Here is a 22803-nt window from a genome sequence, read left to right as displayed (position 1 = left end):
ACAATAAGCTTTGAAAGCCAAGAATTATCAAAATGGGTGATGTAATTTAACGTTTGCAAGAAAGTAAAAAAACGAACTCCAGGAATAGCGAATGTTTGAATGTGTGTAGAATAATACTACTTCCAGGCATTCCCACACATAAACCAAGTGGTTCATGGCTGTAAATGTGAAAGCGTGATTGTTTCATCTCAATCTACCTCTGATGAGAGTGAGTGGAGACATCACTGTTTTGTTTAACACGCCACTTATACAATAATGAGAGAGACAGAAACAGAGAGACAGACAGACGGCGAGACAGACAGAGACTGGGAGAGGATAGACAATAAATGAGCAATACAGTACACGAATATGTCAATTAGCAAGGTAAGTGCTCATACATCAATTAGTTATGACTAGAATTTTTTTAGGGCATATTACATCCCCTGGTCCTTTTTTTCAGTGGAGATCTGCACCTCAAGTTAACAACATGCCAGATGAAGAATACTTGTATCGAATTACAGTATTCACCGGTATTATGCCAGGCTCAGGAACTACCAACAGAGTGGCGATTAGACTGTTCGGTGAATTGGGGCAAAGTAAAAATATCTTGCTTGCTGATAAGCGCAACCGTTCGGTAAGTTTTATTTCTTTCTTTTCTTTGTTTAATTGTTCTTTTGATAAATGGAAGACAAACGATTATTCGAGCGACTGTTTTCCACTTCCTTCAGCTTGTAGATGGAAACCAATTCAAATTTGCCTGCTTATGTAAATGGACATTATATAGTTGAAAACTCCTTATCTTCAATTAACAAACAAATGTCTTATTAACAAGTAGAAACTGGGTGTGTTCTTGTTCTTGACGGATTTGTTTAAGAAAAAATTGACACACTTTCGTCCATCCTTGTCTTGCTATTTTCAGAGACTGACATTTTCCAGCGTCCGTAGTTTTTTAGTTTCCGAAAGAAGCTACCTTGGTTCTGTCGACAGCATGCAGGTGGAGCTCCAGGCATCGAACGCGGGCTGCAGAAAGTGGTTTTTGGAGAGAGTCGAAGTCACCGACATACAAAGAAAGGAGAGGCAAGCAGATTCCTCATATCATACAAGATCAAATGAAAGTAAAACTTTAAAAAGTTCGAAGTAACAAAATCCACATTCAATATGATTCTATGCGTCGTTTCGTGTCTGTGAATTAGTGAAGTAAGCTTTATTAAAACTCGGTTCAAATGATTGAAGCATAGTGCCAGGGCACCTGAAAAAAAATTAGGATCATTACGGGGCCTCCGTTGAAATGCCATATCGCTGATGTATATTCTTCCTTGGTCGATCCTATTGTTCGTGTACACACTGTGTACATATGCTCGCCACTAACGATGTATCTTTATAATATAATATGGTAGCATTTGACTTGTTTCTCATGTCGTTCACTGAACAGGTTTAACTTTGTGCATTATAATTGGGTCACTAGCAATACCCAGGAAGGTAGAAATCTAACTCTGCAAGTCACTGATGAATCTAAAATGCTGATGTTTCGCCACTTGCTATCGAGCCACCTCAGAGATGGACTATTTGACGACTACCTATGGTGTTCGTTGATATTCCGACAATTGCCGAGTAACTTCACACGTGTCCAACGCCTCTCATGCTGTTTGGCTAATCTCTGTCTAACAATGGTTGTTAACGGAATGTTCTACAACACGGAAGATGCCATAAAATCAACATTCCATCTCGGTTATTACAACGCCCATCTCGGTACCATCTATATTGCCCTGATAAGCAGCCTCATTACCATACCAACATCTACCGCCATGGTGGCCATATTCAAAAAAGTCAAGCGAGTCAGTGCCATCTCTCCTGCCACAAATCATCACATTTTCTATATCGGAACAGCAGCAGCACAAAATGGACCTGCAAGGAGACAAGTGTTAGTTAGAATCTACGCTATAGCCGCCTGGTTGCTGGTTTTCATGACATCTGCGGTCTCAACCTTCTTTATCATCCTGTACAGCCTTCACTGGGGACAAGATGTGTCTAAGCAGTGGTTATTAGCGGAAATGACGTCATTTTTACTGTCAGTGTGTGCAATCGATCCATTCAAGGTAAATATATGATATAGCCTTTAAAGGATATAATTGTTTATTTTAATCGTTGGAATGTGTAATTTTTAAAGTATACGTTTAGTTCTTTGAACTCATTCTTACTTTCGCCTAGGCCTAATTTCAAGGGTCACTCTTAACAATCGAAATTTGCAATCTTCCACCATATTCAGTTATGCTGAGGTTTATCTACAGTCAAGGTCCGTGTAATGCTGACAAATTTATATCCTTCATCAATACTTTTTCGTTGAGCCTTGTGTCTTTTCCTATTTTTCTCGCAGGCATTCACGTTCTCCGTCTCACATGCGATCATCTCTAGACTGAGGAACATGCCCTTTGAAAGTGACTCGTATGATACATTTAGGCAAGGTCTGGCCTAACTCTGAGGAGGGTGGACTTAATAGGCATTTGTAATTGCTCTGGACAATGTCTAAGCTCTTTTATCGTTCCAAGTTCATATGTATCAGTTTTCTGTGCTTGGCTAACACAAGTGTGTCTAAGTGTTGTAGTTTTCTACGGCGTAGCCTTTTTATTCATCAGTTACGTCGTTATTTGCCAGTAAAAAGGCTAAGGACGAGGGCTAAATAAAAAGGTTCATATTAGACAGCTTCTGAACATAAGTAGTAGTTTCATGATATTATACTATCCTTTTTGGATTTTACAAAATGAATATTAATTTAGCCAAACGAAATGTCATGTGTGTCTTTCAGATTTTCCCTTCTTACAAATTAGTCGTCGCCTAGAATCATCAAGTACGGTTGTGTATTTTACGAATGGTTTTTCACGTTTGGTGCCGTTTTCTTGAACGAAACTTCTATAAAAAGTCATCGTTGATGACACAGTCCTCAATTTTGGGTACTTTGATTGCAGTTCCTTAAAGAGGATATAGTCCTGTGCATTAATTTGGTCCACGATTAAAAAAGATTTCCATGGTGGAATTGATCGACATGATGTTTCCAAACATATGTTTATTCTATTATAACACTTACATGTTATGACCTGTACAGTATTTCATAATTGATACCGTTTAGTGTTTATAAACTTTATTTCAGCACTGTGACCTCAACATCTGTACCAGGTTTTATCGTCTTTGATGCAGTATTTTTGGACACGTCTCTCTAATTAGTAAAGTTCAATAAATATGTGAACTAAAAATTAATTCGCATGACACAGATAAACGTCTTTATTCAATGTTAAACAATGTGAGCTCAACATCTGTACCAAGTTATATGAAATTTCGTCAACCTTTTCTTACTTATAGACATATTACTTAATTGAATTCAATATGCAAATTAGCAATTAATTGATATGACACTGCTTAATGTATTCACTTAGTATTACAATACTGAGAGATCACCATCTGTACCGTGTTTCATCAAATTTGATGGCGTATTTCTGGACATAGCCTACTGATCAGGCAAATTCATGCAAATGAAAATATGAAATGAATGTGCATGACACTCATAAACGTCTTTATTCAATTGTTCAAGAAATGTAAGCTCAATAATTGTACCAAGTTGCATAAAATGTGATGAACCTTTTCTTAAACTGTCATTAAATATGCAAACAAGCAGTTAACTGACATGAAAGTAGTACGTATATATGCATGCCATAACACTACTGTGTAATCAACATCTCTGACACGTTTCATCAAATCGGATGCAGCATTTGTTAGACATATCACACTTATAATGAAAGTTCATCAAATATGCAAATTGGCAATTAATTGACACTATACTGCTGAATGTCTTCACAAAGTATAGTAAAACTGTACCTTAGTATTACAACATATGTACCATGTTTCGTCAACTTTGATGCAGTATTTCTGGAGATAGCTCACTAAAAGTTCATTAAATATAAAAGGTAGCCATTAATTCGCATGACACTTCTAAGTGTCTTTGTACACTATTATGAGACTGTGTGCTAGACGTCTGTACCAAGTTTAATCAATTTCGCTGCGGTATTTCTAAACTTATCACCCTAATTACAAACTCCATCACATGTACCAATAAGAACTCAATCGACGAAAAAACTAGCATACGTCATTATGTGCTATCAAACCTCAGTGTGACAAACATCCTTCAACCCCAGCTTACTAAGTTTGATCGAATATAGTGCAGTCGCTATAGCAACAGACATATTCCCCGCTCCATTAATAAAATAGCCGTCAAAGGCCATATTGGATCGGATCATAAAAGTCGACGTGCATATGTAATCCTTGTACCGAGTTAGAATGAAATCGCTCCGGGCTTCTTACCTGAGAAATTTATGTGACTGGACGTGACGCACGGATATGACCAAACCTCTAAGTCCCCCGGACGATATCAGTGGGGACTAACAAGCTAGAGATTAGGTAATGAATATAAGATTGCCTGCTAAATGCCCTTCCAATCACACTCAGAGGTCACCTTGCAAATTTGATAGCGGAGTAAATTTACTTAGAGTTAACTATTGCTGCAAGCCCCGGTAAGTCCTTCATCGAGAGAATTAAATGTTTGATTGACAAAAACCGTTGAAGGCTTTATCCCCAAAAGTCGTGGACCAGAATTTTTTAACTTTAAAGGTCCGAATATCTGTCCTTGGGGCGCATTCCATCCTTTAGTTATCCAGTATATTAATCTGGTAGCATAAATTATAATTTTTAATTGCATACCAATACATGAATTAGTTCATTTAGATGAAGGCATGCGTACGCATTAAACCGCTCGACATCTTCGTTTGCCAATCCATCTTGCCCGGGCAGATAGATGCTTCCCGAAAACAGACCTTGGCAGAACGAGCTGTTAGATCATATGTTTTAGAGCGCCACCACATGGTTGTATGTGACCTGTAATGTAGACTAACAAGTGTAATCACTTTAGTAGCACTCCAGTCCCGATTGCGAAGTCCATGAGTAACCCGGAGAACGTATCAAAAAGCGTCGTATATCTTAAGAATTAGACTGAACAATGTCGTTTTTAACAATTAGAACTGGAAGTGGCAAATCTTTGTGCTATCGATTACTTTGTCACCCGTCAAAACAAAATAGTCTTAGTGTATCCCTTCTCGTTCGGGAAGAACTATTTGATTTATTGAGGGGATGGGCTGGAGGAAATGGGTATGGCAGCAATTTTTTTTCTTTCCACTGTGGCATCATTCTCTTTTTTTCTACACATGGAAGCAATTCAATATTGTTTTCGAGATAACCAGTTTTTTTAATATGCAGTTCTTGAGTTAAGCCGCGGCAGCCGGGATGATACTTAGCTGACCGATCCAGGGACCACTGTTTGTAGACCTTGCGCATTTGATTTGTAGAGCCCGGGCAGGGCTCGAAATGGGCGGTAGTCCCACGTCAACAGGCTACCAACTTTTCCTTGGGGCTACCAAAATCCATTAAATGGTAACCCACACGGACTACCAAAGACCGGGACATAAAATTCAGCAAGTACTTGGCGTGCCATGTCCCGTCCGTCATTTTGGGACGAGCTAAATTGCAGTCAAATCCAGTTGGACACGGTAAGGCAAGGCTATGAATTTGTTATGTCAAATACAAAGACAACCGTTCGGTGGAACTTTGCATGGATGGATGACAGGCACAGGAAATGATAGCCAATGAAAACGCATTTTCATTGTATTTTGATCATAATGTATCTCAATCATTGACTATATGCCTCCTCTCTACAGAAAGCCCATGGTCTAGTTTTAGCACTGCTGCAGTATGTCCAGTCTCAACGTGCTGAGAACGTCATGGTCGTTGTCATGATCACTATCAAAATTTTCATACAACTCTGAGGATGAAACGAGTTGTCAATAGGTCACTAAACTTTCGAGTGTCATTGTTTTCTATTAGGCCAAAATACCGTTTCTGGTCACCGCGTGAAAATCATTTCAGAACCTGCGTGTCCTGGCATTTTTGAGGGGGTTACATGCTAATCAGGACAGCTAACCTTGATATCCTCGTTTGCATGTCCAAAAACGCTAACCAGGAAACGGGAATATTATGCAGCCAGTGATAAAAGACAATAATTGTTGCATCAATAGTGCCAAACCAGCATTGCTAAGAATAAAAAGGGGGAAAAAAACCACGTCACTTTTGATGAATGTCAAGGACCAGAAATTTTTTTTTCTTGAGGGGGTGGCTTAAACCTGTTTCCTTTGGGTATAAGATGTGTAAGTATTCACATCAAATGACTAGAAAATTCACTTCATGGAAAGAATCTTGCAAAATTGTTTTTTCTTGACTGGTTAACGAAAAACAATATCCCTAAACTAAAATATGCCGGATTTGTGATTCCGGGAGAAACTCAAATGTATAACCATCACCCTACCCATCGCGGTTACCCCTATCAGGCATTTCACATAAAACAGAACACAAGTCATCCCTCTCAAACATTCACAAATCAAAGACTTGAACCAAGTCTAGGTCAACACGTGCGCATTGAAAATGAATAAGTCCATATCGGTTAGTATATGCATGACACGTGCAAGTTTTCATGGCGGAAGGTTCTCAGGGTGCCATTGGTACCACGGGGGACATAGCAAGATTTTGCATTCTATCTGCACAGGAACTTAAAGACCGAAGGTCTCATCGAATACGAATGACTTGAGCAGACAAGGGGTGTCAACTACTATACACGCTGCTACTCTTTCATGAAGAAACTAACCTCCATGAAAGCCATCGAGAACTCCTTATTGATGAACTTTCGACGAAATAATAAGAGCATGAGCGTTTTGTTTGCGATAAAACACATACTGCCTTACGATCGCTTCTCTTTAACTCCCCTCAATTTATTTTTACAAAAAAGATGACACTCCTGCAAAGTTAAAAACTTTCCTTAACATTATGAAGCACTAATCGATGTTGTTGTTCACACTATTTTAGAGACATTAAGCATAGCGTACCACATTTAGTAATGAACTAACTGTGAGTGACTGGTGTGACACGATTGTTGTGACCCAAAACAAATATTCAACTTGTCAAATAACTTAATGAATTATGAGTAATTAATTCTTCTCATTTCCAGGGCAAACTGTGAAATCGTGTTTGTTTTTTTTTTCTGCTCGCCATGGTCGTGTCGTAAAATATACATGCTGCGTCAGAGTGCTAGGGCGATGCAATAAATTTTCCTTCAGTAAAATCCAAATGATATGTTTATTGAAGGCATTCTATTTGCAACCGTCTGACTTGTTTACTGAGTAAAAAAGCGGAACCAAACCCGCGTATTTCGCCACCCGTTCACCATAGCAGCAAAGCACTCAAACCTCTGGCAAATGCGTAGGTGGCTTGGATTGTGAATGACACATTTATAGCTACAGCAATAAGTCAATGTTCATATCTGCCTTTCTTGTTCATAAAACCGCAGTGCTCGGAAACTTTAAGCGATAGTATTTTGCATGCGTAAGCATACAATGTCATGTAATTTTCAAATGAGTTACCGTCATTCCCCGGGAAGATAGAAATAAAGAGAAGCAAAATCTCTTGTTAAAGGGTACAACAACGTTGGAGTTGTCATTCGAAAGATCAAGATAGAGATTGTTCATTCTACATAAGCAGACAAAATACAAACCGGCTTGACATATTGGGTAAAGAATAAAAAAGTTAGATGCAATGAGATGATGAGTATATACAGAAAAATCACGCACCGTTGTTACAGAATGTTGTGTATTGGCGACAGGTTTCAGGTTTGATCGCCGTACAGCGACCACATCCTGTAGAGTGTTACTATTATTGACCAATTACGGTAATTTACTACAAATGTAGTAATTTACTACAAACGATTTGTGAAAAATCAAACACAATCTATAAGTTACGAGACCACCTTAGGTCGAACGATGTTGATTCTTGTTTGCTAATGCGAAAAAACACAGCTATGTCGCAGCATGAAACAACCCCTTCGCGGAATTAAATAAAAAAAAAATGTTTTCCACTAAGTTTATTGACATAAAATGTTTTCACAAACTACCAAGGATGACGACCGAATAACGAAATGTAAAAATGCGAGTGGGTTTTAGGCTTACACACCAAAATTATTTGACACCCTGAGCACTGAATTCCCGGTCATACAACACAATGTTTCCCCGGCAGGAAATGTCATGAAAAATATCATGGATTAACTATCGCAGGATTGTAGGTTCGAGATTCCAGTATATGGATTGTGCCCCTGAGCAAGGCTCTTTTACTCCCCAGTTCTTCATTGGGCAACGGGCACCAGGTAAATCATCCTGTCATTTGGCATCCGTCTGTTGAATGAAAGATTAAATACTACTTTGTATCAGTTAAGTGACAAATGTAACATGACCGAATTGCACGGGGTGAACTTTGACTTTTAGAGCAAACGGTTGACGATGTTGTTGTACCTTGTGTTTAAGGTGACAGTGTTCGTAAGAAGTGTGCTTGGTTCAGTGGCTACACAAGGCAGGCATGCATTGAAATTTAGAAAGTTGAATGACGAAACAACCCTACATCAAACGTGTGCTCAGCGTCTGGTCAAATAAAAGTTTCCTAGTTACGTCCACGAGCAGCACGTTGCTGGTCAAAGGAAACAAGAAAAATATGTTTGTAAATTAATTTCAATCTGCACAATTTAAATATAATTATTAAGAAGATTCTCCGTGACAGTGATGCTTTACGACAAAATATATTCTTTTTTGTCCCTTACTTTGTGAAAATTTGACTTAAGGAATTAAGGAACGTTTTAGATTGGTTGAAATACGTCATATTTTGTACTATTCAGGGTTATTTCACACACTTCAGTTTAATCCTTTGAGTGCCAAAGTTGATTTGTGTTGCATTTATAGAATGTAGTTGCAATTTTTTTTTCAGATCTTGAAAATCTTGTTTGAGATTTTTCCCGCAATTTTGATAAAACACGGTAACCAATGAACACTTATGCATATTTGGTCTAAAAATATCAAAAACTGTACAGAAAATTTCGTAAACACTTGTAAAATATTGCACTGAAATTTTGGTGGGAAAAATTACAGCACTCAAAAGGTCAATGATTAATGTTTACTGACACCCGTCGCTTGTGCCGTTTGTTTTCTGCGTGGGTTTGAAATCAACAACTTACACAGTGAAGGAAATAAAAGAGCTAGCAAATCCTCGCTGCCGCCAATCTGTTCTGACCCGTACAAGTAATTCAAAGGGCCTCGATGAAGACCATGCTACGATTTGCTACTGTTGCTGTGTTCAGCGTCGCAGTTTGTTTCTGCAGTGCTGTCGAGCGTGGTAACGACGAACTCGAGGATATCGAACAACACGATATCAGCGATGTCGTCGAGAGAGAAGCTCTAGAAGAAGGGACATATGGAGATCCAGAATCGGAAACCGATTTCACAGGTTCAATCAGCAGTGTTAAAAGTGGTAAGTACTTAGTCTGCTTTAAGTCCAAAGTAGTGATTTAGGCCATCATTCTTATGAAAGAACAGAACGTTATTATTATTGAATATTAGGTATCGTACTTTGCTACTTTTGAAAGCTTAAAAACGTATATCCACAGATGGAATTGGATGACAATATTGTGCCTAATCAATGACATTCAACTTTCATATTAATAATGCCTTAATATTATAACTTTGATGAATGGATCCGGATTACAAGTAATGAACACTAAGTCGTAAAAATCTTTGAAATAAAATGAAAATGATGTCAGTCTGTACGAATACACGTTAAACTTTTCATTGTTTTCGAATATTGATATCACAGAGCCCAAATATGGCCTTCAGTCTGTCTCGCTACGTCTAACTGAGTATATCACAGTCGTAGCGCGTAGGTACGGACAAAATTACGCTAGCGACCTCCGTCAGTCTCTGTTTCCCCCAGTCATTTACGTCAGACTTAAGTTGGTTGAATACCTCCGGCATATCGCTGCTAACATTCCACTGACTGTGTTTCTATACAAGGGCTGCATTACACCTGCCGACGTGCTTGGCCCTGGACCAAGAGTTGCTACTACATCTACACCCAATGTGTCTACACCTGGAGCCAAGCCAAGCAACAGTGCCGCAATTACGGTGCAACTCTGGTTACAATCAGTGACAGAGCAGAGAATAAATATCTCAGCGGTAGGACAATTTAGCCATTTCTCTCCTGTTTCAGGCAGTAATAGCCTCGCAATGCTATAACGCTCCTCAGAGGAAAATCTTACCAATCCCCATGAAATTAAAAAAAATTACACTCAGGGGTCACATTGCTATTTCAGTAGCAGAGAAACCAATTACCTAATATTTACTGACACTTGACATTTAACATTGCCAACTCTTTGGGGAAAATGAAGCTTGAATTTGAAAAAAAAAGACAATTTTGAAATCTTAAGCTCTCAAAAGTGGTAGACCACAACAGGTTTTTTTAACGTATGAGATTTCGAATTCCTGTCTGTGAGGTGCATTCTGTCTGTTCCGTATATCAATCTGACAAGACGGGTTGGATTTATTCATCGCAGACCAGTACGTCAATAGGTCCTTTTAGATTACCATCAAATCAGTTTGCCTTCTTATCCAATTAATGAGGGAACAAGGTTTTGAGAATTCAATTTCAAAATAATTTCCGAGATTAGGCCTCTTGTAATCGAATTTTTTCTCCGAATTCACATGTTTGTACACCCGGTAAACTGCAGGCTAGAAAAAAGGTCGAGGAAACTACATGCCTTTGGTTGAGATTTTTACATGCCTACATGCCTTTAGTTGAGACTTTAAAGATCGTTAATAATATTCGAAGTCTTGAATTATTTATTTATGTTTCAAACAATACTCAAGGATTGAACAGCATTTTTCATTGTAAATAGTGTTATTGCTCATCAAAGATCTCGTTTGGTTGTGTTTATTCTTCTCTGTGGTGACTTAAGACTGTTGAATGTCTTTTCTCCTATAAATACAGACTTCATTGACGGCAGATTTGGGAAAGTGTGGATTGGACTGAATGATAGGCAAGCCGAAGGGTGCTGGGTATGGGACTCTGGAAAATCGGTAAGTTTACTCTGAAACTACACGATACAAATGAAGCCATTTTGAATATTGAAGGCCTGGTAATTGCCCTCTTTGGCACTGAGGTTTCAGGCTTTCGGCATTCCTAGCCCGTGCCTTCGGCGCTATGTTTGCAAGCCCCTTCCCCGTATGTGCGAGGCATTATAACAAGAATATAAATAAAAAAGGATCAGGGGACAGTCAGCAATCTACACTCTTCAGCATAGATCGTAAGCACTTTCATGTAAGTTTTAAAATGTATTTATGTAGAGAGGATTATCATGTTGTGATATGTGCAAACAACACAAATATGAATTTACCACATATTATCGACATAGAATGCGCCTCAAAAGTGAAAAAATTGAACTTTCGCTCAAACTTTCCTCAATGAATCTTTCAATCATTTTCTTTGAAAATCAAAAATACAAAGTGTGTGTCACCATGCAAAGTTTGTTGCTTTAGAAACAAACTACCCAAGATTTAAAGATGATAAATATAAACAGAATTTATTTGAAAATTATTTGTAGAGCTCCTATCGGAACTGGTATGTGGGTGAACCAAATGGTGGTCGCTCGGAGAACTGTGTCGCAATGCGAAGCCATCGACAAGGAAGATGGAATGACGAATCCTGTTACAATAGACGAGGCTTCATCTGTAAATTTTAAATGTAGGTGTTTGAAATATCAAGAGCATACTCAAAAACATTGAAATATTGTCAAGCAGACGGGTGTGTACGTAACGACCACTATATGTGTGCCGTGTGTACGTATGTTTGACAGGCGTTATATATGTATGTCTGTCTCCTTTCTGTGTTGTATTTTTTAACCATTATTTATCTATCGGCCGATCTTTCAATCTGTATGTATGTATGTATGTATGTATGTATGTATGTATGTATGTATGTATGTATGTATGTATGTATGTATGTATGTATGTATGTATGTATGTATGTATGTATGTATGTATGTATGTATGTATGTATGTATGTACGTACGTACGTACGTACGTACGTACATATGTATGTATGTATGTATGTATGTATGTATGTATGTATGTATGTATGTATGTATGTATGTATGTATGTATGTATGTTATCTATCTATCTATCTATCTATCTATCTATCTATCTATCTATCTATCGAAAGATATGTATCTAAATATATATAGTGACAAATTTGATAAATCTTTACCAACGTATATCTGATATATATATATATATATATATATATATATATATATATATATATATATATATATATATATATATATATATATATATATATATATACGAAGTATGCGGTTCGACGCTAAAGAACGCTAAAGAACAACAATATCACGCACACTATCTCATGGAAGGTCCTAGCCAAAGCCAAGCCATATGACTGTACTAACAAGCCGCTTACTTTGTTTAACAGAAGAATTTATTATCATCCGCCATCCAGAATGTTCCACATTCAATAACAGAAATGAACTTGTGTCATCATGCCGCCACAGAAGCAAGACATTGTTATGCAATAACTAGTAACTCCCGGTATATCCATCGAAGTAAATCAGTCCTCTCCGTAAACATGAATATTCATAGCAGTAGCAATATATTGTTATGCAACAACTGTCAATCTCAACCAAAATTCCAACACCTGTGTAACCAGCGATGTTTAGCCCATGTAGATTCACTCCAGTCTAGTCTCCTGATGAGTGACTTTCGCGACTCACGAAACAACGTTGTAGAGATGAAATTGTAAAATCAATTCTCCATCATCCCATATATATATATATATATATATATATATATATATATATATATATATATATATATATATATATATATATATTATATATATATATATATATATAATATATATATTATATATCTCTCTCTCTCTCTCTCTCTCTCTCTCTCTCTCTCTCTCTCTCTCTCTCTCTCTCTCTCTCTCTTCGTTTGATGTCATCGTACACGAGTGATTTTCGCAGTGCCGTACAACTTTGGGCCGTAATATTTATCACATGAACAGTCTTCTTATATTTCATTTGGGGTAGATGGATCAAAATTATAGTCGGGTATTGCAAATATATTGTTGCGATCTGGGTTTTAGTTTCCGGATTACTTTCATTTAATAAAAATGGCCTATCGCCCTTTATATATGCAAATGTTTACTTGGTCCTTACATTCATAAATCCGATCAAGTTGAAATTTTGATAGACTGAATGCGATCTTAATCAATTAGACATTCGGATTCGGTAACGTGAGCTTGTCAATCATTGCCTCTCGTTGTCCCGACGCCAAAGGAATTCTTCCATCGGCTGGCAAAGGGGCCATAGTACTATAACCAGATTTTTTTAGAATATTTTAAAATATATTTATGAAGGGAAGACAAAAAAAACATCGATACAGTAGTTCGAAAGCAGCATCGAAACAGTAGTTCGTGGTTTTCAAAATATCACGAGCTTACAATCTTGGTGAGTCCGAAAGGTTCAGTTCAATTACACTCACTGTGACCCAGACTGAGTACATGACCGCAACGGGACGTCACCACCGGTCTAAACTTGTCAATCACGATCCCGGTCGTCTATATTTATGTCTTACGAACTTCGATGCTTGCAGTGACACTTATCTCGTCCGTAGAACCTCCAAATTTTGTCACTTGACGGAAACTCTTTTCTGTTTTCCGAGTCACTTTTCAATAACACATCCACAGCGCTGAACTGCAGAGTTCAGGCTTTAGCTCAACAGTTAATGTCCTCGCTCCATAGAGCTACGATGCAGGTTAGATTCCGATCGAGAATTTACGGAATATTTATGTGATGAAAGAAATTTGCCTTTAATAGTCGAATGATTTGATGTTATTTTGCCTTCTATGTCGCTTTCCAAAGATCATATGGTACTTATTTATTCAGCTTTCGGGTTTGTCGCCGGGATCAACGTTCCACATTGAGCCGCCGTGACTAGGCTTGAGCACTAGCCGCGACAGCACCCCATTCTATTCTTTGGAATACCTACAAAAAAGCTTTCGCAACTAGAAATTTCGTTGTACATGCCTTCCATGTGTTCATGTCTGAATTTATCGCATTACCTCTTCGTAAAAATGACATGAGGCCACGGTAACGGTCGCTATAGATTGGTCCGTGCACGAAAGCGTCCGACGTTGAGGTGCTAGAAAAAGTTCCGGTTGATGACATAGAATCGGGATAATTCGGATTTCGTATTCGTCCTTTATCTACGTCACACACATTTTGATTCAAACATAGGGCCAGTTCATAATATATGACACCAACTCGGAACGCTTGTTTAAGAGGCTGGACTTATCTACATTGATTGTGAATAGCTTCTTTGTAAGACAAAGGTTGTATTTCTTTGAAACATTTGAGTAACTAATTGCTTTTGATAGGATTGACCATGATATATTAAATAGTTTGCCCTGAGATTTCAAGTGACAGACATATTTTGATAATTCTGTGCTGTTGGCGTATGCCTTAATTCGGAAAGATTGGACATGATTTGCATAGCGTGTTTTAAATGTGTTGCCAGTTACACCGATGTAATGCTTCGCCTCATTGGCATCTCTTGTAACAGTAGCTTTATAGATTATAGATTTAGAATGGTAAGCTCCCTGGTTTGGGCAATTTGTCTTCATACGGCATTTACATTCGTCAGTGAGTTTTTTATTATTGAGCTGGGTTACCAGTTTGTCGTGTGATTTTATAATACTGTCCATGTTCTGCATGCAGCTGTAGCTTAATTTAACTGTATTTCTGTTGACAATTTTATGTAATTTACAATCCTTTGGCAAATGTTTCTCAAGGAGACGGAACAATTCCTTTCCGACGTTGGTTTTCACACTCTTACTGTAGGGTGGGTTGAATCATGTGTCATAACTTAAGGGAAAGAAGCTGGATATGACGACGAGTGCTGATGTATAACTGGAACTTATTTATTGAATACGGAACCATGAATGGGCCTACCGGCCCAGCCGCTGATACATGAGTCTACGTTGGTCCTAGTTCCTAGTTTCGGTCACTCCACTAGAAAGTAACCGTGGTCAAAAGTTCTAGTTTAGGTTAAAGTTCTAGTTTCTGAGGGAATGTTCTGTCTCGGTCACTCCACAAGAGAGTGACCATGGTTATCAGTCCTTGTTAGTCTCTGGGTTAGTGTGTCCATTTATACAGTATCTTGGTTATGTCGGATGCCGACGCCATAAGGAATATAATAAGACAATATTTTGATTTACCGACACTAGAAAAGATTACAAAAGTAGAAATTATCACTTGCCCGTGCGTGGCTTGCTACAATTATTTTGTTTCAAACCCACACCATGAATAAATTGATAACAACGGCTCAATATTACGATTGGTTGAAACAAAATAGAACATGGGGGTAAGTACGCAGAATACCTCCATGAGAAAAATAAGTCACTGGGTAATTCTTTTAAATTTGTAAATGAGCGAGATCATGTTGTCGATACTGTGCTGGTATTTCTTGGCGCCAGCAATGTTAGAGTCCAAACAAAGAAACTTCAGCTTGATCACTCGCGTCAAAGAACGCTAATGTATTTTGAGCGTGAAATATTACTAATATGTGCGCCAATTTGGAAGATTACGACACCTGTAATTCTACGCTGCCTGCTTCTTGTTTCTTTGCCGGCTTGTCAACACGTGTGTTATTCTCATCGCTGGATATGGAGGAGATGCGCTGTCCAACTGTATCGGGGATGTGTTTAATTATGGAGGGAGGGTGGTTGGATTTCTTATTGACATATATCGTGTTGTCGTTAGGTTTTCTGTATGGATAGTATTGGCCGTTGCTCAAGTTTAGAGTTATGTAAAGAAAGTTCACGATACTTCTGTTTACATCGATGGTTACTTTCAGGCCGAGGTCATTGAACGACTTTGATAAGTCCCTTTTTATTTTGTCTGCTTTTCTGCCAGTGGCGTTGTTTATTACACCAAAGCCGTCATCTCTACATAAACCAATATTGTTTTTATCAAAGGATGAAGCAAGTATGTTGTATAGGATAAAGCCCTCGTACTCGGGCTCTTCTGGTATATAAAGTCCAACCCAACGATTAAATTTAGAGGCCGCAGGCCGAAACCTTTTATCGTAGGGTTGGACTTTATATACCAGAAGAGCCCGAGTACGAGGATTTTATCCGACTTAAAAACTATCGGCCATATCTGATATATTTTCATCTTCAATGTGTTTACGTCAACCGTCCCCTTTGTCAATGTAACATGTTTAGGATATGAATTAAAACTTTTATTTGTGAAATAGCCTTCCAATGTAATGGAAAAACCTATAAATGCCCTAGGGCTCATTAGTGTATGTTTGTACCACCGCAGATTTTGTGTTGCAGCTGGTTTCAGCTTTGTTACCAAATTTGAATATTAGGGAAAAAATGTACCAGATGTCTACAGAATATGACATGTTCACTTTTGATTGGACAGTACTTTACTACGGCGCTGTCATTCGTTTCTTGAATTAGGTGACCAAGGCTTTACGAGTAAATAAAACACCCTGAATTGAGCACTCTGATTGGTCAATCAACAGTAGATAGTTTTTAAGAGAATATAAAGCCCCACCAGTTCACATACCTCAGCTCCGTCGTAACTTCCCATTGTAACGTCATACAAACCAGTGCTATCACGTTTCATTCATGGTACAGAGTCATAAAGTAGGAGTGATTTCGTTGAATGCATAATAACACTGAGATTATCATTATTTCTTTCAGAGTGCAGGTATATCATCAGCAGTTGTTTGAAACGGAATTAAAAAAGAGGATCTTATTTTGAATTGGACACTGTAACGAAATGCCGCTACCTACGACAGCGTCATCGCTAAGCGAGTAAAAAGTGTAAAACACCATATATGATACTTCTTTTTCCTGATTCTCATGCTACTCCTATTTTCTGTATCTCCTTAATAAATATCGTTTACCTTTGGAACGACAATTGTAGAGTCATTGTACTTTTTTCATAGAAATATGTATGAGCAGTTCTTTAATGTTATCAATTTTTCAGCACTTCACCACATTTCACAAAATCCAGTAATAGAAAAACAAATAACATGCAGAATTACAAGCCAAATAGGTTGGTATTTTAATTCACCAATAAACGTGAAAAAAATTTTACTGAACAGCTTTATTTTATCCCTGAAAAGATAAAAAAATGAGAAAAGTGTCGAGTACCCAACCTGCCATGAAATAACTCTGCTTCTTGTCAAAGATGATTCAATCTACATCTGCATGTTCACAGTTATATTGTCTCTTACATTGGCCTCAAATTTACATGGTTAAGTCTTGTCTACCCGTCCTTGGTCTTGTCTCAACAATGGTAAATATTTTTTTTTCCAGTTTGCATAGGCATGTTGTCTTCGTTTTTATTTAAATTACAAGTAAATGCATACAGAAGAGCTTGGAATCTGTCGGAATATAGATAAGGTCATGATGACACAAACTTAAATGGCACGCAGCTAGTGGTGGATTGAATACTTTAAAATCTCTTTAATTGAATATTCCTGTTACGTTTCATTGTATTAACAGAGAAATACAGTCATGGTTGCACCTCCTTTGTCACGCATCTCTAAGGTGGCGTTTAGCTCTGGCAAGTAAGCAGGCCGCATATTTCACAGATTGGGAAGTAATGTGAAACAAATGTGAGGCACTGTGATGCACTCTAGCAAATTATATATCACAACCACGAAAATAAAGTGTCGTTCTGAGACATGGACAGAGCTATATATATTTCGACGTATGAAAAAATGAAAAGGTGATCAACATTGTCTATGACAAATAATAGTTGTCCATTGTTTAATAATTAAGATTCACTTACCATGGATTTTTGACACTGTTTGACCATTGGCTTACGAGCAGTTAGTTAGATTTTGTGTTATACTATGCATTTCCAAGCAACCCTGCTGAAAAATGATCAATGTACGTGTATGGCATGGCATTCTAACCCATGTCTTTTCACTGCGGCTTTAGCCTCGTACTATTTCTTTATTGTTTCGGATATTAACGATATTTGGTTACGTTTGTCTAGAAATTAAAAAAAAAAATACAGAGGCAATGCAGACATTCGTTGAAAGCATACGTCCACAGGAAAAACGTTTGTCTCGGGACACTCACAAAACCAAAACGGAAGAGGACCAAATCAGTATAAACTTATCTTTATAATGAAACACACAATTGAGACTACCAATGGCGGTTTTCATATACCGGTTATTAAAAGAGTTTAGACAGACATGCAGTACCTATTAGGCTGTATTAACAATGCCATACAGTGCCAAGAATACATACTGAAAATATAAAGATGCAGCTGCACGCCAGTCAATACCAGGCAACCTTAACTGTATCAAGCTCTGTGTCTACCAAAGATCTCTCGTTATGTAATTTGACTTCGAAAAAGTTATATCTCCTTAATTAAATAGAGGACAGTATTCGGGTGTTTGTAAAGTACATCTATACTGTTTTATTAAACATTTTTATTAGAGTCTTAACGAAAACAATTACACACAAAAATATAACAAAAAAGGAGTCTGAAAAGCGTAAGAATTAACTCATTAAATCAAGAGAAAAAAAAAGGTAAATACAAATCACTTTTTCATCGGGTCTACGTTACAAGTCTCAAGTTCCTTTCACGATTCCGAGACTCGAAAACTCTGTAATCAAAGAATAATTCCATATTATATTGACAGACCATACTTCCTAGCCAACCACACAGACCGTTTTTCTTTCTAGTGTGTTTTGTGACTCATTATATTGTTTGAAATTACATATTTGAAAATGTGGCATGTGTTGAGTTAAATTTTAAAACAATTCAAACGTATCAAACGCTACACCAATAAAGAAATAATTTCAAAAGAGCGGGTTGTTCAAAATCTACACACGGTGTGCCTCACATTTTGCTTTTCTTAATTAACGTTTGTAAGCTACATGTAGATAATCAGATATGTGTCATTTCAGGCTTTGTCAGCTGATGTACATGAATGATTATGGTAACCTTATGGAGTTCATAATTATAGTTTATTTCACAGTGACAACGAATATGTGTGAATTGCCTTATAGATTCCTCTCAAATTTGCCTTTGAGTAGTGTGAGCCCTAAATCTTTCCCAAGTGAGGGCTCATTGAAAAAATGGAGTAAGAAAAAAATGTTAGCGTCTTCATATTTAGAGAATAAAAATTTCATTTTCCCTTTAGAGATAAAACAGGGCCTTTTGTCTTTCAAATGTCAATTAATATAATGTTATATTTTCTTCGAGCATCAAATATGAATAATGACTCGTGATTGTTATTCATATGATGGAAAGGGTGAAGTTTAAAGTTTCCTTTGGAAGAGGTTTGAGCAAAGGATTAAGTCATGCAATGTCGTTGTTATTCTAGCGGTAGTTATACATGAGCGACATTAAATATTTACAGTCAGGAGTACAATAGTAGATAAATTAAACATGTTATAAGTCAATCGTTTCCATCATTTACCATGGTGACAGGAATCCGCAGTAATTACCCCATGTGATATTAATTAAATTTGAGTCCTCTATTTGTGTTACTACGAAATGGAAATTATTCATAATGTGGAAACATCGCCATGATAAGGCCCTTCACCTAAGACATTCGGCCTTGTGACGTGTTGGGCACCAGCGGGGAAGTTGCAAATAGCTGTGCTCCATCGATTACAGAAGATTGATATCTATTTTTTGACAGACATGTAGCAACGATGCTAATCTAGTAAACGGTACTCTCTGGAACAAATTGGACAAAACAGTGATAAGAATGTCGTTGTTGTGGATGTGGGTAAGTAACATCCTTTCTTGTTCTTCCTTCCTAGCTAAAATCATGTTGCTTATACTTTTCATTTTCGATGTGTCTAAAGATACAGGCAGAAGCTCCAAGAAGTGAAGGCAAAGTCTATTTCGGTCTCGAATGTCTCAGTAGTGTATTAAGAGAGAGAGAGAGAGAGAGAGAGAGAGAGAGAGAGAGAGAGAGAGAGAGAGAGAGAGAGAGAGAGAGGGTGTCTTGGAAAAGTGCTTTGGATTATTACAAACTTTAAGATAAAGTATTAATTTCTAAGCAAATATTAAAAACAGAGAGTATATTTTGTGCCACGAGCGAGACACAATAAAGCACAAAAGCTCAGCTATATTTAGACTAGAAAAAAACTAATGACACAAAGAGACAAAAGAGACGTTCTGGTAGTAACGATTCCTTTGCTAAAGCACAGAGGCCTAACTTATTATCGCCCATGATAAGACACAATGACATGCAATGATGGGCTTTTCCGGGCCATTGGCGCTGTCTTGCTGTTTTCAATTGATCAAGGTTCTATAAATATTGTATCACATTGTGTACCTAAAATTAAATAGCGTGCATTGACATTGTTGAATGAACTTACATTTGCCTAAATGTATGCTGATGTATCGATAAAAGCTTTGAAATAGCCGGTCCAATTCTCAATTCAATTAATCATACCTGTACTTTTAGAGGACTTGCATTCAAGTCATTCATATCAAATTCGCAAGTAGGTGATTAACTTAAGATTAATACAGTGTTGCGGAAGGGTCCGAACGTGCGTTGGCCCGTACGCCCTTCTACCAAGGTAAGCAAAAACCGTATCAGGGCCGTAAACGTTCTATCATATATCTTATTGAGCGATAAATATGTAGCTAGAAATATTGTGCAAAGATGTGAAGATAGAAATACATGCAATGTCTAATATTTATTGCCATTTTTGTAAATTTTTCGGAAAAGCGGTTGTCGTATCCCGTCCCGTATTGATATACATGACGTCATTTGTTCACCTGTAGAACTTGTAGAGCAATGTAGGCCCCTACATATACCAACTAAGAATGGGCGATAAACTGAGGTGTAAGACGAACGGCGTGGTGTAATATTGTAAATTTCACTGCACCGGCAGGGAGGTGCGATCATCAGTGAATAGCTCGATTGCAAGAAATACTGTACATTTAATTTTATGAGAATTTCGTGATGAAATTATCTTTAACTTGAGGCTGGGCTACGGTGACAGCTATATATATATATATATATATATATATATATATATATATATATATATATATATATATATATATATATATATATATATATATATATATATATATATATATATATATATATATATATATATATATATATATATTTATATATATATAATATTATATATATTGAACGTTGACTAAACACACACAAACACACACACTCACACACACACACATATATATATAATATATATATATTATATATATATATATATATATATATATATATATATATATATATATATATATATATATATATATATATATATATATATATATATATACTGAAGTATACAGATGTCCTCGAGGGAAATTACAGTTGCTCAATGCAAAAAGCAGAGCGTTATAAATAAACAGATTACTTCAAGTACAACGTAATGAAATCTATTACTTAAGTTTCATGCATCTTGCAATCCTCAGATAGAGTGAAAGGATTACTAGCTCGACGCTCTCGATCCCGATCATATATGTTAGAGTGTCGAGCTAGTAATCCTTTCACTCTATCTGAGGATTGCAAGATGCATGAAACTTAAGTAATAGATTTCATTACTTAGTACTTGAGGTAATCTGTTTATTTGTTTAATATATATATATATATATATATATATATATATATATATATATATATATATATATATATATATATATATATATATTCAACTTTGACTAAACACAATATCGATGATTTATATTCAGTTCACTTATAAATCGTTCAAAGACACAGACTTCATCGATGATGTGCTTAGTCAACGTTGAATTTTAGTATGAAATACTGAGAAATATCACCCATTCTCGTTAACTTCACTGTCGCCCGTACAGAAAAGATCAGAAAAGAAGAAATGTTCGCTTTTTGCGCTGGCTTCATTTACGAATGGAACGTTTGCTGATCGCAACGCACGTAGTAACCTTAAGAAGCCTGTCCTGAAGTGCACGCGCTTGCCCATATTTGGGTAAAGCGTGCATTGGCTTGATACCGCAACTCATTACACAAAAGTGGGACATCTTTTCCCATAGCGTTACAAGGGAGCGTTGATTGAGGTATACTATAAAATCACATTTCCCTATTTGGCTTTCAGGAGGACAAAATCATTCTTATGGTCATTTGCAGCTTGGACGTTCGCACTTATTTTACCAACGGCAAAAAATTTTAAAAGCTACTTATGCAGAAGTGAGCTATGATTCTAAAGGGCTCTGAAAAGGAATAATACTAGTGATTTTGACGATAATGGTAACCATGACCACTACAAACAGAGTCGTAGATGAAAAGAATAAACAAACCGTTCTTCTAGATAATGATATTTTGCATCATTTTAGACACCTTTTGAATGCTGATATATGCATCTGTAACGGGTCCGACTTAATAGATTATCTTGAGTCAGCTGTTGAAAATTGTAATAAACAATTTCTAAGCTAACATGAGTGTTCAATGTATCCGTTATATGCTGGCTTCATTTTAACCGAATATGTGTGCAATCTTTTATCCGTAGGCGAAAAAAAACATCGATAACTCAATTCCCGTGGTTTCCAGTGATTTCGTGAGAAATATTACCTGATATCATAAAGCCATATTGTGTATGATCAATGGTAGTTTAAAAGTGTTGGCAACTTGAAGTGCTCTTCACTTTACCTCCACGAAGAAACCCCTAGTGGCCACTAACTTCTTATAACTTTTATCATAAAATTTTTAATTCGTGACATTTAAAAAGCATATGTCAGGGGAGTAATATTAATTCACCTCAGATGC

At 37.0% G+C, this 22803-nt stretch overlaps 3 protein-coding genes across 3 annotated transcripts in view; all 3 read left to right on the top strand.

Moving 5' to 3' along the window:
• The first annotated feature begins 1646 nt into the window (after positions 1 to 1646).
• Positions 1647 to 5843, top strand: LOC139125174 (uncharacterized). The gene is made up of 2 exons (XM_070691280.1): positions 1647 to 2075; positions 5736 to 5843. Exons 1-2 carry the CDS (start codon positions 1647 to 1649, stop codon positions 5841 to 5843), a joined length of 537 nt encoding a protein of 178 aa, XP_070547381.1.
• Positions 5844 to 9147: 3304 nt separating this feature from the next.
• LOC139125574 (C-type lectin lectoxin-Thr1-like) lies at positions 9148 to 16955 on the top strand. Its single transcript, XM_070691670.1, has 5 exons — positions 9148 to 9414; positions 9954 to 10115; positions 10927 to 11015; positions 11540 to 11679; positions 16736 to 16955. The coding sequence occupies exons 1-4, from the start codon at positions 9204 to 9206 to the stop codon at positions 11675 to 11677; spliced, it is 600 nt and encodes a 199-aa protein (XP_070547771.1). The 5' UTR covers positions 9148 to 9203; the 3' UTR covers positions 11678 to 11679; positions 16736 to 16955.
• Positions 16956 to 19601: 2646 nt separating this feature from the next.
• The window catches only part of LOC139125173 (uncharacterized), a 112285-nt gene continuing 109083 nt past the window's right edge, over positions 19602 to 22803 (top strand). Inside the window, exon 1 of the mRNA XM_070691279.1 lies at positions 19602 to 19797. Within this exon, the coding sequence (XP_070547380.1) occupies positions 19777 to 19797 (21 nt within the window). The 5' untranslated portion in view covers positions 19602 to 19776. The remainder of the gene's footprint in view (positions 19798 to 22803) is intronic.

Source organism: Ptychodera flava, assembly GCF_041260155.1.
Source record: "Ptychodera flava strain L36383 chromosome 3 unlocalized genomic scaffold, AS_Pfla_20210202 Scaffold_25__1_contigs__length_14229661_pilon, whole genome shotgun sequence".
Taxonomy (NCBI): domain Eukaryota; kingdom Metazoa; phylum Hemichordata; class Enteropneusta; family Ptychoderidae; genus Ptychodera; species Ptychodera flava.
This window is presented reverse-complemented; position numbering and strand designations above follow the sequence as displayed.

What these genes read in the sequence shown, in the direction of transcription:
- LOC139125574 (XM_070691670.1), top strand. Translation starts at nt 9,204, where the DNA reads ATGAAGACCATGCTACGATTTGCTACTGTTGCTGTGTTCAGCGTCGCA. An exon ending in AATCAGCAGTGTTAAAAGTG is followed by an intron (nt 9,415 to 9,953) that starts GTAAGTACTTAG and finishes TTTCTATACAAG; the next exon opens with GGCTGCATTACACCTGCCGA. An exon ending in TATGGGACTCTGGAAAATCG is followed by an intron (nt 11,016 to 11,539) that starts GTAAGTTTACTC and finishes AATTATTTGTAG; the next exon opens with AGCTCCTATCGGAACTGGTA.
- LOC139125174 (XM_070691280.1), top strand. Translation starts at nt 1,647, where the DNA reads ATGGTTGTTAACGGAATGTTCTACAACACGGAAGATGCCATAAAATCA. An exon ending in GTGCAATCGATCCATTCAAG is followed by an intron (nt 2,076 to 5,735) that starts GTAAATATATGA and finishes TCCTCTCTACAG; the next exon opens with AAAGCCCATGGTCTAGTTTT.